At 38.4% G+C, this 19,547-nt stretch overlaps 1 protein-coding gene across 1 annotated transcript in view; it reads left to right on the top strand.

The window, feature by feature from the left end:
* adp (adipose) overlaps positions 1–19,547 on the top strand; it is a 177,993-nt gene that overhangs the window by 120,730 nt on the left and 37,716 nt on the right. Inside the window, exon 13 of the mRNA XM_067138475.2 lies at positions 8,101–8,296. Coding sequence (XP_066994576.2) covers positions 8,101–8,296 — 196 coding nt within the window. The remainder of the gene's footprint in view (positions 1–8,100; positions 8,297–19,547) is intronic.

The raw sequence follows: 19,547 nt of genomic DNA, 5'->3' as shown, positions 1-19,547 counted from the left end.
ATCGCAAAACAAGAGTATTCCCTCAATATCACTGCTATATTACTTTATTTGTTTACGCTTGGGGGTTTTAGTGTGGAAGCCATATTGCTTTGACTGCTGACCACACGGAAAATGTGTGCATAGCCACGTGAATTATACATGGAATATGACATTCCATGGAAATAAAATGTAGTACTTTGTTGCATAATACGGCCAATAAATCTCAGAAGTATCTATAAACTTCTGACCCTTATAAGCGATTGATGCAATGTGTAATGAACACAAACTTGGATGACGCTTATAAGTGGTAGACACTTGAAGGGGTTAAGTTGTAGAAGACTTGGAGTGCCTGGATTTCCACCTGAAATGTGGAATGTTTATACTTCCATTCTGAATGGTGACTATATGATAAAACGATATGGAAGGCTGGCATAATGAATTTCACAAGCTGATGGTTGTTCATCACACTTCAATTTGGAAATTTATTAAAGTTTTAAAAGACGAACAACACGATTGGGTCTTCCTTAATTTGCAGTAACTTATTACAACAGTAAACAAGAAAACGAAATGCTATGAACAGTGTAATCTTCTCAGTTAGAGCAGATTTGACTCAAAATGTCCTCTGTGAGCTTCCATACAGATCTGAGTTCTGTTGTAGTGTAATGAATGAGTTGCCATCACCTTGCCTTGCATGCTCTGTGGCAGTGGTAATCCTTCTCACTTGAAACTGTATCTCCTCATTAGTCTCATAGACAATACTTTTCGTGTGATGCCACAAGTTATAATCTGTGTGCTAGAGATCCTGTTGAGTGATATAAATACAGCTTGTGTAACAGTACAGGTAATTGCCCTATTCTAACAAGAGAGTGGTTGTCCTCTTAAAACGATAATCACAACTGCCCTATTCTAACATTTCCTTTTTCAGAAATCTTCATCAGAAGTTCATAGGTTTAGGTTTGTCTCTCTCATAATCTATTAGAAGTAAAATTGTGTATGGCTTTTAGTGCCAGGAGTGTCCGAGGGCATGTTCGGCTCTCCAGATGCAGCTGTAGGCAACCTGCACATTGTGATGAGGATGAAATGATGTTGACACATACACCCAGCCTCCTTGCAAGCAGAATTAACCAACGATAGTTAAAATTCCCGATCTAACCTGGGACCCCTGTGACCATAAGCCAGCACACTAGTCATTTAGCCATGGAGCCAGACAATCTATTAGAATGTTTTTAAAAAAAGTCATGGATAGACTAAGAACATGAATAGGAGATAAACACAGGAAGGGGGAGCAGGTGTATCTGAAATTAACTTTCATTGTATTAGGTCATGTTTAGTACATATTGATGAGATATTAACTACATAACAAAAATGGCTGATCAGACACCATTGGGATCCGAACCCACAACGTTCTGATTTAGCTAGTTCATATTTGTTGTGTTGGAAAGAATCTAAGGGCCGTTTTCCCCAAATGAGTTTAAACTAGGTTTATTTGAGTTTAAACTAACATTCATTTTCTCCATATTGGTTTAAACTTTGTATCAAGTTTAAACTTGGTTCAAAGTTAAACCTTCTATATTGTTGGTTTAAACTGCTGTTTATATTCAACATTCTTGACATTTTATTAACATTTCTGTGATTTTCCTAGTAGAAGGGTTAGTTTTGACTACCAGTACTGCAGCACTCTACTAGAAAACATACTAAAATTATAACCTAGTATTAGCATTAGAAAAATGGGAGAATTTATTGAAGTCTTTGGTTAAATAGGAAATAATTTTGATGTGCAAGTGAGGTTAAGAAGCCACATTCCAACAAAAGTTTACAATCTTGGAAAATCGGATGTAACGGAGTTTTTTTTATGGATTTATAATTCATAAGCGAACAGCAAGGATTGTCTAGTATCGAAGAAGGATTCATTTAAAACGTCAACTGCACGAAATAATGCTATTTCGCTAGAAGCAATGATTCTGGTTGCTTTAAGATATGATGCAGCAGGCATTTTTCTTATTAACAACAGGGACCACAGACCTTAAATTGCAGTCTCCTTATAATATTATATACTGTAAAATACTGTTGGTGATATGAATACTGTATTGTGAAGCATAAAAATATTCCTACATAAGTCGTGTAATACGTCCGCTCTTCATGCGGTGCCTGGTGGCTGTGGTCGCTAAAACGTTAGGTCAGCATCGTCCGGATCCGTGACTAGACGGTTCGAATCCAGTTTGTCGAAAATATTTTTACCATCATGATGTTGACCAGCACGGTAGGAGAGGCGGTGGTATACAATTTCTAATCGCTACCGGTAGATTATATACTTATAGGATCAGAAAAACAATAAAGTGTTTCATGCTTGCTAGTAAACTTGTAACAGAATAAATTATAGTTAAGAATGTTTCATCATAACTATTGCCAGCATACCAGCAATAGAAATATTAATGCTTTAGGGAGAAGAGTATTATGCATACAGTACGACATATCGCAAACTTGGTTATGTTATAAACGAATATGGAATCAAGTAATACATCTCCAAATAATACATCCTCAGTGGTCTGTCTGCTGGATCCAAGGTTTGTGAGATTGATCCCGGCCGAGGGCGATAGATTTTAATAGGAGATAGATCCCGAGCATGCTTGAAATTTGTTTACTTGAAATTCACATAAATGTTGATTTTCTGAAGAAAGGAATACCGTAGGCCTATTGCTGAAAGACCAGGATTTTAATATTTCATTGTTCCCGTGTGTTCCGTAAGACAATACAGACATCAAAAGACACATATTAGGCCCACGGTACTTGTTTATGGTAAAGCATGACAGAGAAAAATAAGATATAAAAGTGTGTTCCAAGAAATTGTAGACAGCAATAGGTAAAATTATATGACACAACACTTCGCACAAATGTAAACAATTTATTTATCAGTAAAGCTAATATCCCTCCGAATTTGTTCTTTATTCACTACATACGATAGCATTAATTCGCCACAAACAGTTGATATTATTACAAAAATGTCGGTCATTAAATTACTTGGCTCTGATTGGCCAATTCCAATCGACCATGCCTTCGACTATTCCTTCATTGCAGCCAACGTTAGCGCTAACGACAGCTCGCCCGTTTAAACTAAATGAGTGTCAGAAATTGGTGGAGAAAATGGACGCAAGTTTAAACTAGGTACTAAAGTTAAACGGGTTTAATTTATACCGGGTTTAACTCGATTTGGAGAAAATGGCCCTAAGCCACATATATCTGCTTTCTCAATCATCATCATCCTAAACCATCTGCAGTTTCCTGGGTGTGGTATATGAGCCTCCTCCATCTCATCCTGTCCTTGTACCATTCGTCCTCCACCAACTTGTCTCAATCATGACCTCTCAGCATTATATTGTTCTTAACAACCATTTCCTTCGTGGCCTTCCCACGGGTCATCTTCCTTCTACTTTTCTTTCAAATTCCTTCCTTGCAGTTCTGTTAACTGGCATCCTCTTCATGTGACCAAACCACTTCAGTCTTGATATCTGAATCTCATTGAAGAGGGAATCATCTATTCCTACTTCTCTAATTTTCTCATTCCTAATCTTGTCTTTCCTGGTTTTCTGGATCATAGTGCATAGGAATTTCTTTTCAGCTACCTGGAGTTTGGAATTATCTCTATTGGTCAGTGTTGTGGTTTCGAGACTGTATGTAAGAATTGGTGTGTAATAGGACTTGTACGATGTCATTTTTGTTTTCATAGGTATTAGCTCATCCCACAGCAGGTGTCTTACCTGGTGGTAAAATTGTGTTGCCTTATTGAATCGATTGTGCACCTCATGTTTTGCTAGGTTGTCATTTGATAAAATGCTACCCAAGTATTTGAAAACCGGAACGCTGTCCAGTTGGGCTTCATTTAACATGACTATTGGTTCTGCTCCTTCCCCATACACTTTCATCACCACCGCCTTGGTCTTACTGATGTTTAAACCATATTTCTTAAACTCCTCATTCCCCCTTTGCACTCTCTCTCCCAATTCCTCTTCTGAGTCACTCCAGATCATAACATCATCTGCAAATATGAAGGCTTTGATATCTCCATGTTCTTTCCTTTTAATAGATTTCATTACTACATCCATCACAATAATAAATAGAAGTGGTGACAGTGAGCTGCCCTGCTGCCCTCCTCTCTTTGTTTCAAACCAGTCCGACAAACCACATCCTACTTGAATACAACTTCTATTCCCACTATATAACATTTTCACTTTGTCTATGAGGCTGTCTCGCGCTTGAAGTTCTTTCATACATTGCCAAATTCTTTCCCTTGTTTCACTATCGTAGACTTTCTCAATGTCCAAAAATATTAGAATTAAAGGCTTTTTCTTCTCCCAGTATTTTTCCATTAGCATCCTAATTGCAAATATAATGTCTGTAGTTGACCTTCCTGGTCTGAAACCATACTGCTCTTCTTCCAGAATTGGTTCAACCATATCTCTGATTCTGGTCTCTTATTTTTTCCAATATTTTCAGGACATGAGACAGTAGTGTAATACCACGATAATTAGTACATTTTCGTCAGTTTCCTTTCTTGAACAGAGGTACAATGATGCCCATCTTCCAGTCCTCAGGAATAGTATTTTCCTCCCATATCTTGTTGAGCAGTCTGTAGAGCCATTTAATTCTTGGAATTCCTGCCGCTTTCAGCATATCTACACTTAGTTTGTCTATGCCCACTGCCTTTCCTTTCTTCATGTTCTTGAGCACATTTTCAACCTCAAGCCATGTAATTGGTGGTTCAGTTGTGGTGCCTCGACTTTTCTCTCCTCTATCCGTTGTTATGTTTTCTGTATCTTCATTCAGCAAAATTCTGAAATAGATCTTGAGTTCCTGTTTAATATCTCCCTCTTCTTGTGCCAGAGTTCCATCATCAAGTTCTATTGCTTTTATGGTCTCTTGATCCCTTCGCTTATTTTTCACTACTCTGTATAGCAATTTCATATTTCTTCTACTGTCCTCTTCCAGTTTGTCTGCAAACTCACTCCATTTCTTCTATTTTTCTTCCCTTACAATGTTCTTTACAGCAAGTTTCTTGTTCCTGTATAATTTTTGGAGTCTTTGTATTTCTTGTTCATTGCGTTCTTATCCCTATTTTTGTTTTTCCTTGTCCAGTGCCTTCTTTATTTGGTTTCTTTCTTTCACCGCTGTTTTCACTCTATCATTCCACCATGGTGTCTCCTTTTTTCTTTTGATCAAACTTGTAACTCCACATAGGTTTCTGGCTTCTCCCACAGAGGTATCTTTGAAAGCTTTCCACTCTTTCCACTCTTGGTTACTTCACCCTTTGGCAGACTCCGTTGAATCCTTAGTTTGTATTCTTCTTTTATTTGGACTTCTTGCAACTTCCAAGTTTTAACCTTTGATTTTTTCAAACACTGCTATATTCATAGAAGTGGGCTCTCTCCTCAACAATCCCAGCTCTTCTCAGCCCCCAGTGAGCTTGTTAAGTGTTAATCGAATTCAGCGAAGTATATATCCATAAAATTATGCATCATCATCATCATCATTTCCCAACTCCAGTTTCCCGGGGGTGGTGTACAAGCACTTGCCATCTCCTTCTGTCTTCATACATCTTCTGTTCCAGTACATTCTCCCATTTGTGTCCTCTCTCCTCCACATTTAATCTTACAGTCTCTGTCCAGCGTTTTCTTCGTCTTCCCTGTGATCTTCTTCCCATGAGATTAAGGTCAAAATATTTGTCTTTCCCTGTTCATTCTCATTATGTGCCCATACCACTGAAGTCTGCGTTTCTTTATGACACTGCTAATAGGAACCTCGATACCAGCTATTTTCCTATTCACTTTATTTCTGATCTTGTCCTTTCTGGTAGTTTGGGTCATGGTTCTAATGAATCTCATTTCGGTTGCTTGGATTCTACTGAGGTCTTTGTTTAGTAGGGTACATGTCTCTAAACCGTACGTGAGGATTGGTACGAAGTAAGTTTGGTACATGATTGTTTTCGCTTTTTGTGGTATTTTACAATCCCAGAGAATATTTCTGACTTGGCTGTAGAAGTGTGATGCTTTCTGTGTCCTGCTGAGTATTTCCTGCCTTACAGTGTTGTCTTTCGAGATTGTGCTTCCAAGGTACTTGAAGTGGGAAGCTGATTCGACTTTTGCTCCTTTCAGAAATATATTTAAGCTTGTTCCTTCCCTGTTGATGGTCATTTCCACTGTCTTTGTTTTGCTCATCTTCAGTCCAAAATTTTTGAATGTATTGTTCCATTCGTTATGTTTCTTTTGAACTTCAGCTTCTGTCTCTCCCCATAAAAGCACATCATCAGCAAATACCAGGGCATTTGGTTCACTGCCCATTTTCTTGATGGATTTTATGACCGTGTCCATTACTATTACGAACAGGAGTGGTGACAGGGCACTTCCCTGTTGGACACCTCTCTTTGTTTCAAACCATTTTGATGGTCCGTTGCCTATCTGGACACAGTTGTAGCACTTCTAGTATAGCATCTTGACTTTGTCAGTTAAGTACTTTGGCAGCTTTAGGTCTTCCAGACATTTGCATATCTTATTTCGAGGAACACTATCGTGTGCTTTTTCAATGTCGTCAAATGCAATCACAAGATTTCTTCCATATTCCCAGTACTTTTCTGTCAGCATTTTTACTGCAAAGATAAGATCCACAGTACTTCGACCTTTCCTGAACCCGTGTTGTTCTTCCTCAAGCAAAGGTTCCACTATCTTCCTAAATCTCATTTCTATGATCTTTTCCAGCAGCTTCAGTGTGTGTGTGACAACAGCGTGATGCCTCTGTAATTTCGACATTTCCGTTGGTTGCCCCTTTTGAGAAGTGGGATGATGCTGCTTTACTCCAATCTTCAGGGACACCAAGTCAGGCCAGGAAGGAATAAATGGGGTAGAAAGAACTACTTTTGTTGGCAAAACTACAAAACAATGCATGCAATATAAAGTAGGGTTACTGAAAGGTGATAGATACCTTATCATCACCTAGAGCAGCAGACAACTTCTCAGTAGATGTCTTCCATCCTTGTCTGAGTAGGTCATTCCATTTATAGTTTTCCTTTCCTAGCTTGACTGTATTGTCTTTTGCCTTAATTTAAGACTTGCTGTCTCTTTATAAATCCTGAATATTTATCTAATTTTCTATTCTCTGTCCTCGTTTAAAGAAAGTATTGTTATGAAGAAAATCCAGACTGTTTTATTGAACTAATTTAATCGAGGATGACTCTGTCAGCTCCTACACATAATTATGCTTGACAATGAATGACAACACTTCATTAATTACTAGCTATTTAGAAAAGTCTCTTGTCCTCACAGCAGCTCTTTCAGTGGCAGTCTTTACTTTGAACAGGCTATCCTCTGTAATCTTAGTTGACAGATCTCACCTTTCACTTTGCTGTGCACACATCACAGTCGCTTCACGCAGCAGCTCGATGCAGTTATGCTCCAGTTCATGTCTGTTGGCTGTCACAATGCGTGGCTACTATACTCTTGGTTCTACTCCAGACAGAGCAGGCATGGACGTTAAGGGCTGAGTATGACCTGACATACCATCAGAGGCCATCTAGTTTTAAGGTGGTTATATTTTGCAGAATCAGAGCTGATGATCCAGAGGGTAGTAGATGTGCTAATATGGCCTCTGCTGGTATGTCTGGTCTGACCGATAACTTGCACAATCAACTCACATGACCGCTCCTCACACTGAACTCCCAGCTCGCATCTAGTAACTATCTACTCAAAATTCAACACAACACAATAACCTCTTTGAGGCGAGCCTGCTTTTATATACGTGGTGATGAAGTTCTAGTATCTTCGAGGTATGGCCATAATACGAGTATTCTAATTTTGCCTTCCAGAAAGCGGAGGCAACAGATGAAGGAGAAGCAGAGGTTGTCACATGACCGCAGACTGCTTGGTCTGACTTGCTCATCCCTCCCAGGAACTACCAAAGGGGGCTTCAAGAGAGCTGACATTCGCATTACCACATAACAATATATTTATTCTCTAATTTTATTCGAGTTCAAACTGTCAGATTCCTTTTCCTCATTCTCTATTCCTTTCCTTTTAATGTATTCCTTCAATGTTTTCATTCATGTCAATTAGATTTAAGTTGTTTTATTTATTGCAGAAATGGAGCCTGATGATCCAGAGGGTAGTAGGGGTGCCAGTATGGCCTCTGATGGTACGTCAAGCAATACTCAGCCCCTAGCGTCCATGTCTGCTCAAGAACACATCTGGAGAGATACGGCATTTGATTACGAAACACGCTTCTGTGGGCACTGTAACACAACTACTGACATTAAGGAGGCAAACTTCTTTGGAAGGTATCATCATTGCCGTTTTCTTTAATATCTTTAAAGTTTACAGTTCGAGCTATTGTTAGCAATGCTAATATGCAATATGACTAAGCACCAAGACTGAACAACTCCTGGTCAGAGGGTACTAATAGAGGATGGTTGCCTAGTTGTACTTCCTCTTAAAACAATAATCACCACCATCACCATCAGAGGGTACTAGTAGTGATGGGATAATCAAACGCTTTTAATAATCAAACAACCTCCATCCGATTATTTAAATAATTGAATTATTACTCAAATAAAATAATCAAATGAGTTTCCAAATATCATTCACTTGTAGTGATGGCATAATCAAATACTCTTAATATTTGAATAACCTCCATCTGATTATTTAAATACAGTGAAACCTTGTTAGTACGTTCCTCATTAACATGTTTTCCCACTTAGCACGTCGTAAATTTGAAGTCCCGATGCCCATCGTATTAAATCTGTATTTAAAAAAACCTCACTTAACACGTCTCGACTTTTAGCGTTTACCGTTTAGTACGATCATTCCCCAGACCCGAAAATGTTCTTTGTGATCTCTTGAGTACGGAATGTGATTTCCAATAGAGATAAGAGGCCCTCGCTACGGGTCGGTTGGAGAAAGTTGCACGATGAGAGGAAATGACCTTGAATTCTCGAACACCAAGTATATCAAGAAGTAAGTATAAATAACCACCTAATCGATACTTTATTAATGCCTCAGGCAAAATTGAATAAAATTAAAACTTACAGGACATGTTTCGACCACTTAGTGGTCCTCTTCAGCTGTATAAATAAAGAACTGAAAAGAAAAACATTGACAATAAGCACAAATAAAAGTTCTTTGGAGACTCCTGTGATAAAAATGGAGGTCGTCAGAATAGGTCAACTTGCCTTTTGTTCTTGTTTGGAAAAGATGTTTATTCTGCGCTGTCTAGAGGGTCTGTCTTTGAGCGCGACCTGGTGAAGTAACGATGTGATACAGTTTGACAGTTCATGGAAAGCTCTGGAGAGAAGGGAAGTAGAGTTTCATCGTCATCTAAAATAACATGTGAGGGAGGAGGGAGATTGGGCTGTGCTTCTGCGATGTCGTGTTTGATTATATCTCTTGTTCGTCTAGTCTGTTTCATGTCTACCCATTCTAAGTATTTGCTAATATTCTCATATAAGATGTTTTTATGCTCGTTGTTTTCATTGAGATTCTCTTCACCGTTTTCCAATTTATCAAGAACAATGTGGATGTTTTCCAGGTTGTTCATAAGATTACCTTTATTAATCATACAGATAATTTGAAGGTCCTGCCATGGGATCCCATATGAAAGAGTCCAACCACAAATTCACCAATATAAAACAGGACCTTCAAATTATCTGTATGATTAATAAAGGTAATCTTATGAACAACCTGGAAAACATCCACATTGTTCTTGATAAATTGGAAAACGGTGAAGAGAATCTCAACGAAAACAACGAGCATAAAAACATCTTATATGAGAATATTAGCAAATACTTAGAATGGGTAGACATGAAACAGACTAGACGAACAAGAGATATAATCAAACACGACATCGCAGAAGCACAGCCCAATCTCCCTCCTCCCTCACATGTTATTTTAGATGACGATGAAACTCTACTTCCCTTCTCTCCAGAGCTTTCCATGAACTGTCAAACTGTATCACATCGTTACTTCACCAGGTCGCGCTCAAAGACAGACCCTCTAGACAGCGCAGAATAAACATCTTTTCCAAACAAGAACGAAAGGCAAGATGACCTATTCTGACGACCTCCATTTTTATCAAAGGAGTCTCCAAAGAACTTTTATTTGTGCTTATTGTCAATGTTTTTCTTTTCAGTTCTTTATTTATACAGCTGAAGAGGACCACTAAGTGGTCGAAACATGTCCTGTAAGTTTTAATTTTATTCAATTTTGCCTGAGGCATTAATAAAGTATCGATTAGGTGGTTATTTATACTTACTTCTTGATTAAACATCGATACGGTCATGAAATGGACAACTTGTAACACCAAGTATATTGCGCCTTCGAGGGGCAAGCTGTTAGCTTAGGTAAAGTTGAGTTTTGTGTCATTGATTGGCAGCAAAAACTTTACACTAGAACAAGACGGGACAGTGCTAAGTTAAAGCACAGTAATAGATTCCACTGCGACTAGGAGTGCTGAATTCAGTTTACACACTTTTTTTTCAAAGCTGTCCTGCTGACATACATGGCTTATGGCTGGGAGTCATCCGAAATTATGCATCACGGAAGTTACTGCCACAAAATTAGTAACGGAAGTGTAACTCTAGCAACCGTGCAGCCGTTGGTGGATGTTTGTGAACGAGAGACATATCTATGATCATTTGATTTTCTCAAAGGGAACAGTGGTTTATTTTTTGTTCTGTGTTCTTTGTTCTATGGAAAGGTCTTTCTTGTCATTGAGATTGTTGAATAACCTAGTGCGCCTGATTGTGCTTGTAGCCTATTTCGCATTCCAATTAGAAGTTGGAAATGTATTTATTCAAAATCATTCTATTAATCTTGGATCGGTAAGAAAACCATGTACATATCTCAATATGTCACTATGCCAGTTCTAATTATTGCTATAAGTTCTTGTTATTTTATTAACACAAGGTGTGAATGGGCGTATAAGGACTTTTGAACTTTGATAACATATCAAAAACTTCTTTTAATCTTTGAATGGTAAAAAACCATGTACATATTTCAAAGTGTCACTACGCCAGTTTTAATTATTATGTCCTTGCTCTTTTGTTTGTGATTAATATGTTTATGACTGATGAATCGAATCAATAAGGCAACACAATTTTACCACCAGACACCTGCTGAGGGATGAGCAAATACCCATGAAAACAAAAATGACATTGTACAAGTCCTATTATACACCAATTCTTACATACAGTCTCGAAACCACAACACTGACCAGTAGAGATAATTCCAAACTTCAGGCAGCTGAAATGAAATTCCTACTCACTATGATCCAGAAAACCAGGAAAGACAAGATTAGGAATGAGAAAATTAGAGAAGAAGTAGGAATAGATGATTCTCTCCTCAATAAGATTCAGATATCAAGACTGAAGTGGTTTGGTCACATGAAGAGGATGCCAGTAAACAGAACTGCAAGGAAGGAATTTGACAGAAAAGTAGAAGGAAGACGACTGTCGCCAGCCCTGAAGATCATTTTCTGTGGTTTCCCATTTTTACATCAGGCAAATGCTGGGGCTGCTTCCTTCCCATTCCTAGCCCTTTCCTATCCTATCGTCGCCATAAGACACATCTGTGACGCGCAACGTAGAGCAACATGTAAAGGAAAAAAAAAAATTTGATGAATGCAGATTCCCAACATATGTGCTCAGTTTCTGTTCCCTTACCTCTGATTTAGCAATGACTTGCCTTTACTGATTAACACTTCCATTGCCTGATTTTGTTGCAAATTTATGTTGTATTGTGCAGAAACAGTGCAGTGAAGTGAAGTGAAGTGAAGAGCAGCATTAAATAAAATAGCAAGATATGTAAAAGTAAAAGCAACAAAGAGCCAAGTGACTGTGCACAAAAATGATCTGCAGCAAATCGATGTTGCCGAAAGTAGTACACGGATAGGTTTTCATGCCTAGGACCATGGAAATGTTACTGAGGCACATGTTTTCTGAAGTGTGTGTGATTTTTTAGTTAAACATGGAGGATATGATGACTGTCCACACTATGTGAAATCTAAAATATAAAAGTGTGTGGATGCATCATAAGGCAATGCGAGACGTTACAAAAAGTGGCAATAATAGTGTTACACATTCTGAATATTATTTCTCATGTTTCTGCGTTGAACATAACCTTCACCTTATTTGCAACAGACACTGCCACTATGGATAACCACTTTGAAGGTTGGCATCTCTGCTGACAGTCTGGATACCAGTTGCTATGGAAGAGGAGTGGACATCTCAGGCATATTCTGAGTCGTGCCCCCCCCCCTCTTGTTCAGGTAGTTAGGACTATACAATGGGGGGCTCCTAAACCATTAGAGGGGAAATTGTCGCTGGGACTACAGAACATTGGACCTCAGGCGTATCCATCCATTATTCAAAAAAGGAGATAAAACTAATCCAGACAATTACAGAGGAATAACCCTTTTGGACTGCACTTACAAAATTTTCTCCCGCATAATTTACAATAGGATAAAAACATTCTGGAACCACAACTTTGAGAATACCAAGGAGGATTTTGCCCCTACAGAAGTTGCCCAGACTAAATTCTCAGCCTGAACCTATTAATGGAATATTACAAATACAGAAATAAACAGCTGTTTATTTCATTCATAGATTTAAAAAAGGCTTATGATAGTACACACAGACTCTCTCTTTAAAAAATCCTCAGATCATATGGCCTTCATCCTAAATTAACAAAATTTATTGAACTAACTTTAACCAACACAATTTCAAAGGTAAAGTTCAGGGGAGAAATGTCAAATGTTTTTACAGTAAATACAGGCCTCAGACAAGGTGACAGATTATCCCCACTGCTTTTCAATCTGGCTCTAGATTACATCATGAAAATGAGACAAAAGGAAAACCCACCTAAATTCAAAATTGGAGCAAAACGCTCAATAAGGACAAACTTCCTAGGGTTTTCAGATGATTTAGCTTTCTTACCCCTTGACATCGAAGAAGTCCATGCTGAGATCACCAGTCTACAGAAAATTGCATTAAAAATAGGATTGCCAGACTGAGTGGCTCAGGCGGTTGAGGCGCTGGCCTTCTGACCCCAACTTGGCAGGTTCGATCTTGGCTCAGTCCGGTAGTATTTGAAGGTGTTCGGATATGTCAGTCTCGTGTCGGTAGATTTACTGGCACGTAAAAGAACTCCTGCGGGACTAAATCTGGCATCTCGGCGTCTCCAAAAATCATAAAAGTAGTTAATGAGACTTAAAGCAAATAACATTATTATTATTTAAAAATAGGATATCAAATATCCTTTGAGAAAACTGAGATCATGCCAATGAAACCCCTTGACATAAAAGAAGTCATCATAAATGATCAAAAAAAATTAGCATAGATCTACAATTTAAATGCCTTGGAGAAATCATTATGCACAACTTAAGCGAGAAAGCAACATGGATAAATAGAACCAACAAAATGAAAAAAGCGCTATTTCTAACCTGGTCAACTTATAACAATAAATGCTTATCAATAGACACTAAGATCCAACACTACAAAACTGTAACTTTGCCCGAAGCCACTTACGCTTCCGAAACCTTATTCCAAATTAAAAATGAAAGAAGAACTGATCAGCTCCTCAAAACTGAAAGAAGAATTATCAGAACTTGCGTAAATAAAAAGTACCAGGTTGAAGGAGTCTGGAGAATCCTCCCCAATGAAACTGTCTATTGAGAGATTGACCCAGTTACCAGCATGATGAAGTAGAAAAGAATCTCTTATTTCTTTCACATCTTACGATTACCATAAAACAGGATTTTACAACAACTGGTGATGAGAAATCTGGGAAAGAAGACAGGAGGGCAGCATTGGGTCAAAAATTTCAAGAGGATCTCAGAACAGTTGGACTCAAAATTACAGATGCAGAGAACAAGAATAAAATTACCACAAATTTTCAACTGAAATGATGCACAGAAGGCCTGTACAGATTTCAGGCGAATTAAGAACACTGCGATCAGAATGAATGAAGAAGTACTGAGCAGATAAGAAAAATCAAACAGTACAACCTTCAAAGAAAAAGTGTACATGGAAGACTTAAGTGATCCAATGTGGCTAACGTTAATAATAATAAGTAGGATAGCATTCTACTGTATATAAATCACCAAGCTCACAATATTTTAAGCAAGCTTCGGACCTGTGAGAGTAACGGAGTCACACTTCCAGTAGACAGGCCTGGAACTCCTTGGCGGAAACTTGGCAAACAAAATGGACACTGTACCAGGGTTCTATTTAATGTTATTTGTTTTACGTCCCACTAACTACTCTTTTACGGTTTTCGGAGACGCCGAGGTGCCAGCATTTAGTCCCGCAGAAGTTCTTTTACGTGGCAGTAAATCTACCGACACGAGGCTGACGTATTTGAGCACCTTCAAATACCACAGGACTGAGCCAGGATCAAACCTGCCAAGTTGGGGTCGGAAGGCCAGCGCCTTAACCGTTTGAGCCACTCAGCCTGGCGTACCAGGGTTCTAATTTACCGACTTGTGCACCTGACTTCAGCTTGTTGGATACATCTCAGTAAGCTCTGTCCGTTAGTTTCTGAGTAATAAAACAGGGAATCTGCAGCATGTGAAGAGGAGTTGGCAGAGCTGATCAAGAGAGTGGAAGAAGCAAGTTTAGAAATTGGATTACTTCTAAATTGACAGAAAGCCAAGGTCATGATTGTTGATCATAAGAATGACAATAGTCCACATATCCAGTAGATTGGAGGATGTGAAGTTGTAAATCAATACGTACATCTAGGCTCCATATTGTCCAGTTCTGGTGGTTCCAAAGATGAAATAAAATGAAGGATCGAAATAACAAGATAGGTCTGCGGAGGATTTGGAAAGATGATAACATCACCATCAATACAAAACAAGGAAGCTGGTTGAACCTCTAGTCCTCTTTTGTATGACACAGAGATGTGGACCATTCTACAATGTGATCGTGTGCTGATAGAAAGTTTTGAAATGTGGTGCTGGAGGGAAATATTGAGGATTCCTTGGAAAGCTCGTTGCATAAACATGTCGATTCTGAACCAACTTCAGATAAAAGTTTGTCTGTCGTGCTAGATCTCTCAGTGGATCATGTGCTAATTTGGTCATATAATGTGCTGAGAAGGTAGTCTTTGAAGGTTGATTGTTGAGGGCGAAGTCCAAAGAACCAGACCTTAAGGAGGAGTGACAACACAATGGATCAACATGATGAATGGTGCCTTCCAGAGTTCTCTCTGAGTAACCACACTAAAGGCTTTGGATAGAGAAGAATGGCAGAGTATGGTTCATCAGCTTGTTGGCTAAATTAAAACAGTCACAACGCATCAGCCATGATGCAAAATGAACAAGGAAGGAAGAAAGGAAATAGCCAACATGTACACAAATATATATATTATTTGAGTAGTATGCAGTTGTGTAGCAATATTAAGGTGGCTAAAACAAGAAATGTCATATTTTTTTTTCCATTCATGTTAGCTCCATGGGAAAGGGTACATGATACAAGTCGTCTAAAATATAATTTCTGATCTTTTATGTTTTATACAGTTTTAACTTCCAAATATTTCCAAGAATATTAATTGTATCTGAAAAGTGTACAGAACAGTAATAATAGAAAATTAATTTTCAGTCATTTATATCCGACATTTTTATCATACAGGACAAAATAGTGGAGATGTGAATTTAGATTTTTTACGACTATCAACAAAGAACATCATGGACTTGAAAATATTGTTCGGTTTTCACATTACTGCCAATATCAAATGCTACTACAATATTTAAAAGTTCCATTCTGTGAAATAGAACAAATAATAATACAGATTCCAAAAGACTTTACAAATCATTCATTTCCATCTATATCTGAGAACGTGATTAATATTCTTCCCTCGTCACCATAAGACCTATCTGTGTCGGTGCGACGTAAAGCCCCTAGCAAAAAAAAAAAAATTCTTCCCCCTGCTGGAAATAGTTGACAATAACAGCATTAACAATTTTCCACTTTTTGATGTTTTTAAATATAATTGAAATTGAAACCTGATTGTTACCCTCATGGGAGGATGGACGATTTATTATGTCTTTAATAAACCAATTGTGCTCTCTCCCTCTCTCTCTACATACATACATACATTATCATTATAGTCTGTTATGCCTTTCAGCGTTCAGTCTGCAAGCCTCTGAGAATTTACTAAACGTCGCCACAATCCTCGATTTGCAACTAGTGTTGTGGCCTCATTTAGTTCTATACCTCTTATATTTAAATCATTAGAAACCGAGTCTAACCATAGTCGTCTTGGTCTCCCTCTACTTCTCTTACCCTCCATAACAGAGTCCATTATTCTCCTAGGTAACCTATCCTCCTCCATTCGTCTCACATGATCCCACCACCGAAGCCGGTTTATGCGTACAGCTTCATCCATCGAGTTCATTCCTAAATTAGCCTTTATCTCCTCATTTCGAGTACCCTCCTGCCATTGTTCCCACCTGTTTGTACCTGCAATCATTCTTGCTACTTTCATGTCTGTTACTTCTAACTTACAAATAAGATATCCTGAGTCCACCCAGCTTTCGCTCCCGTAAAGCAAAGTTGGTCTGAAAACGGACTGATGTAAAGATAGTTTCGTCTGGGAGCTGACTTCCTTCTTACAGAATACTGCTGATCGCAACTGCGAGCTCACTGCATTAGCTTTACTACACCTTGATTCAATCTCACTTACTATATTACCATCCTGGGAGAACACACAACCTAAATACTTGAAATTATCGACCTGTTCTACCTTTGTATCACCAATCTGACATTCAATTCTGTTGAATTTCTTACCTACTGACATCAATTTAGTCTTCGAGAGGCTAATTTTCATACCATACTCATTGCACCTATTTTCAAGTTCCAAGATATTAGACTGCAGGCTTTCGGCACAGTCTGCCATTAAGACCAAGTCGTCAGCATAGGCCAAACTGCTTACTACATTTCCACCTAACTGAATCCCTCCCTGCCATTTTATACCTTTCAGCAGATGATCCATGTAAACTATGAACAGCAAAGGTGAAAGATTACAGCCTTTTCTAACTCCTGTAAGTACCCTGAACCAAGAACTCATTCTAGCATCAATTCTCACTGAAGCCCAATTGTTAACATAAATGCCTTTGATTGTTTTTAATAATCTACCATTAATTCCATAGTCCCCCAGTATGGCAAACATCTTTTCCCTCGGTACCCTGTCATATGCTTTCTCTAGATCTACGAAACATAAACACAACTGCCTATTCCTCTCGTAGCATTTTTCAATTACCTGGCGCATACTGAAAATCTGATCCTGACAGCCTCTCTGTGGTCTGAAACCACACTGGTTTTCATCCAACTTCCTCTCAACGACTGATCGCACCCTCCCTTCCAAGATGCCAGTGAATACTTTCCCTGGTATACTAATCAATGAGATACCTCGATAGTTGTTGCAATCCTTCCTGTTTCCTTGCTTGTAGATAGGTGCAATTACTGCTTTTGTCCAATCTGAAGGTACCTTACCAACACTCCACGCTAATTTTATTACTCTATGAAGCCATTTCATCCCTGCCTTCCTACTATACTTCACCATTTCAGGTCTAATTTCATCTATTCCTGCTGCCTTATGACAATGGAGTTTATTTACTATCCTTTCCACTTCCTCAAGCATAATTTCACCAACATCATTTTCCTCCTCCCCATGAGCTTGGCTGTTTGCAACACCACCATGATGATTTCCTTTTACATTGAGAAGATGTTCAAAATATTCCCTCCACCTCTCCAGTGATTCCCTGGGGTCTATTATGAGTTCACCTGAATTACTCAAAATACTGTTCATTTCCTTTTTCCCACCCTTCCTAAGATTTTTTATTACTGTCCAGAAAGGTTTCCCTGCTGCTTGACCTAGCCTTTCCAGGTTATTACCAAAATCTTCCCATGACTTCTTTTTAGATTCAACAACTATTTGTTTCGCTCTGTTTCTTTCATCTACATACAACTCCCTGTCTGCCTCGGCCCTTGTTTGGAGCCATTTCTGATAAGCCTTCTTTTTACGTTTACAGGCTGCTCTCACTTCATCATTCCACCAAGATGTTTGCCTTTTCCCATCTTTACACACAGTTGTTCCTAGGCATTCCCTTGCTGTTTCTACTACAGCATCCCTGTATGCCACCCATTCACTTTCTATATCCTGAACCTGCTTACTGTCTACTGTTCGAAACTTCTCACTAATCATATCCATGTACTTCTAATTTCCTCATCCTGGAGATTTTCTACCCTTATTCGTTTGCAGACAGATTTCACTTTCTCTACCCTAGGCCTAGAGATACTTAGTTCACTACAGATCAGATAGTGGTCTGTATCATCGAAAAATCCCCGAAAAACTCTTACATTCCTAACAGATTTCCTGAATTTAAAGTCTGTTAAGATGTAGTCTATTATGGATCTGGTACCCCTAGCCTCCCATGTGTAGCGGTGAATAGCCTTATGCTTGAAGAATGTATTCGTAACAACTAAACCCATACTAGCACAGAAGTCCAGCAAACGCTTCCCATTCCCATTAGCTACCATATCTTCCCCACATTTACCAATCACCCTTTCGTATCCTTCAGTTCTATTCCCAACTGTCACATTGAAATCGCCCATTAGCACTATTCTATCCTTGCTGTTGACCCTGACCACGATGTCACTCAATGCTTCATAAAATTGTCAACTTCATCCTCATCTGCACCCTTACATGGTGAATACACGGACACAGTTTCTTGTCTTAATTCCTCCCACTGACAAATCTACCCACATCATTCGCTCATTTACGTGCCTAACAGAAACTATATATATATATATATTGTACCAGGAAAAGTTTTTGGGTAGAGGGCATGAGTAGGACCTCAGGGAGTGGAACTTGGTTTTGGAGCCGATACAGAGTAGGGTAGACTCGCAGAGCGAATAATAGATGGTTATAAATTTTTTTTTTTTTAAAACAATTTATTGATTCTTCACCCTGCAATATGATTATTGGACTCAAATCTGACATTGAAACTAAAAGTTTGAATGTAATCTTCCTGAATTCTGTTCATGAAAATTAAATGAATATCACTGGTTCCAAAGTCTTTCATATGTGAGAATACGAGGTATTAGATTTCCACCTAAAGTCTTTCTAAATATTGAGCACACACTTGTAATTGCAAATTGACATGAGAATTTAAATTTCTGTTGAGAGTTTTTCAGTTTTTCAGTTTGTAAACCTTGATGTATAACACACTTGAAAAGCCTAAAGTTCTTCTATGAGATATGAAAATTAAATTTGAAAATTAAATTAATCACAAAAGATGAACTGAGAAATTATGAGAACTCTGAAATATTTGTTCACACGCTGCACTGAAGTTTCCACTGTTCAAAATTAATGAGAAAATTTTAGTCAGTTTGTTACTACTCACTTAATGAAAGAAATGTTGCTACAAATGTTGAAAGACGGACGTCTGGAATGTTCCGTGGAGAATCAGGATTGGCGATGTTCCTTTAACACACCATATTGACGTCCCTCGATGAGGTGTTGATAGCTGGA

This window comes from Anabrus simplex, chromosome 1, assembly GCF_040414725.1.
Source record: "Anabrus simplex isolate iqAnaSimp1 chromosome 1, ASM4041472v1, whole genome shotgun sequence".
NCBI lineage: Eukaryota > Metazoa > Arthropoda > Insecta > Orthoptera > Tettigoniidae > Anabrus > Anabrus simplex.
The sequence above is the reverse complement of the archived record's forward strand: the minus strand, read 5'-3'. Positions and strand labels throughout refer to the sequence as shown.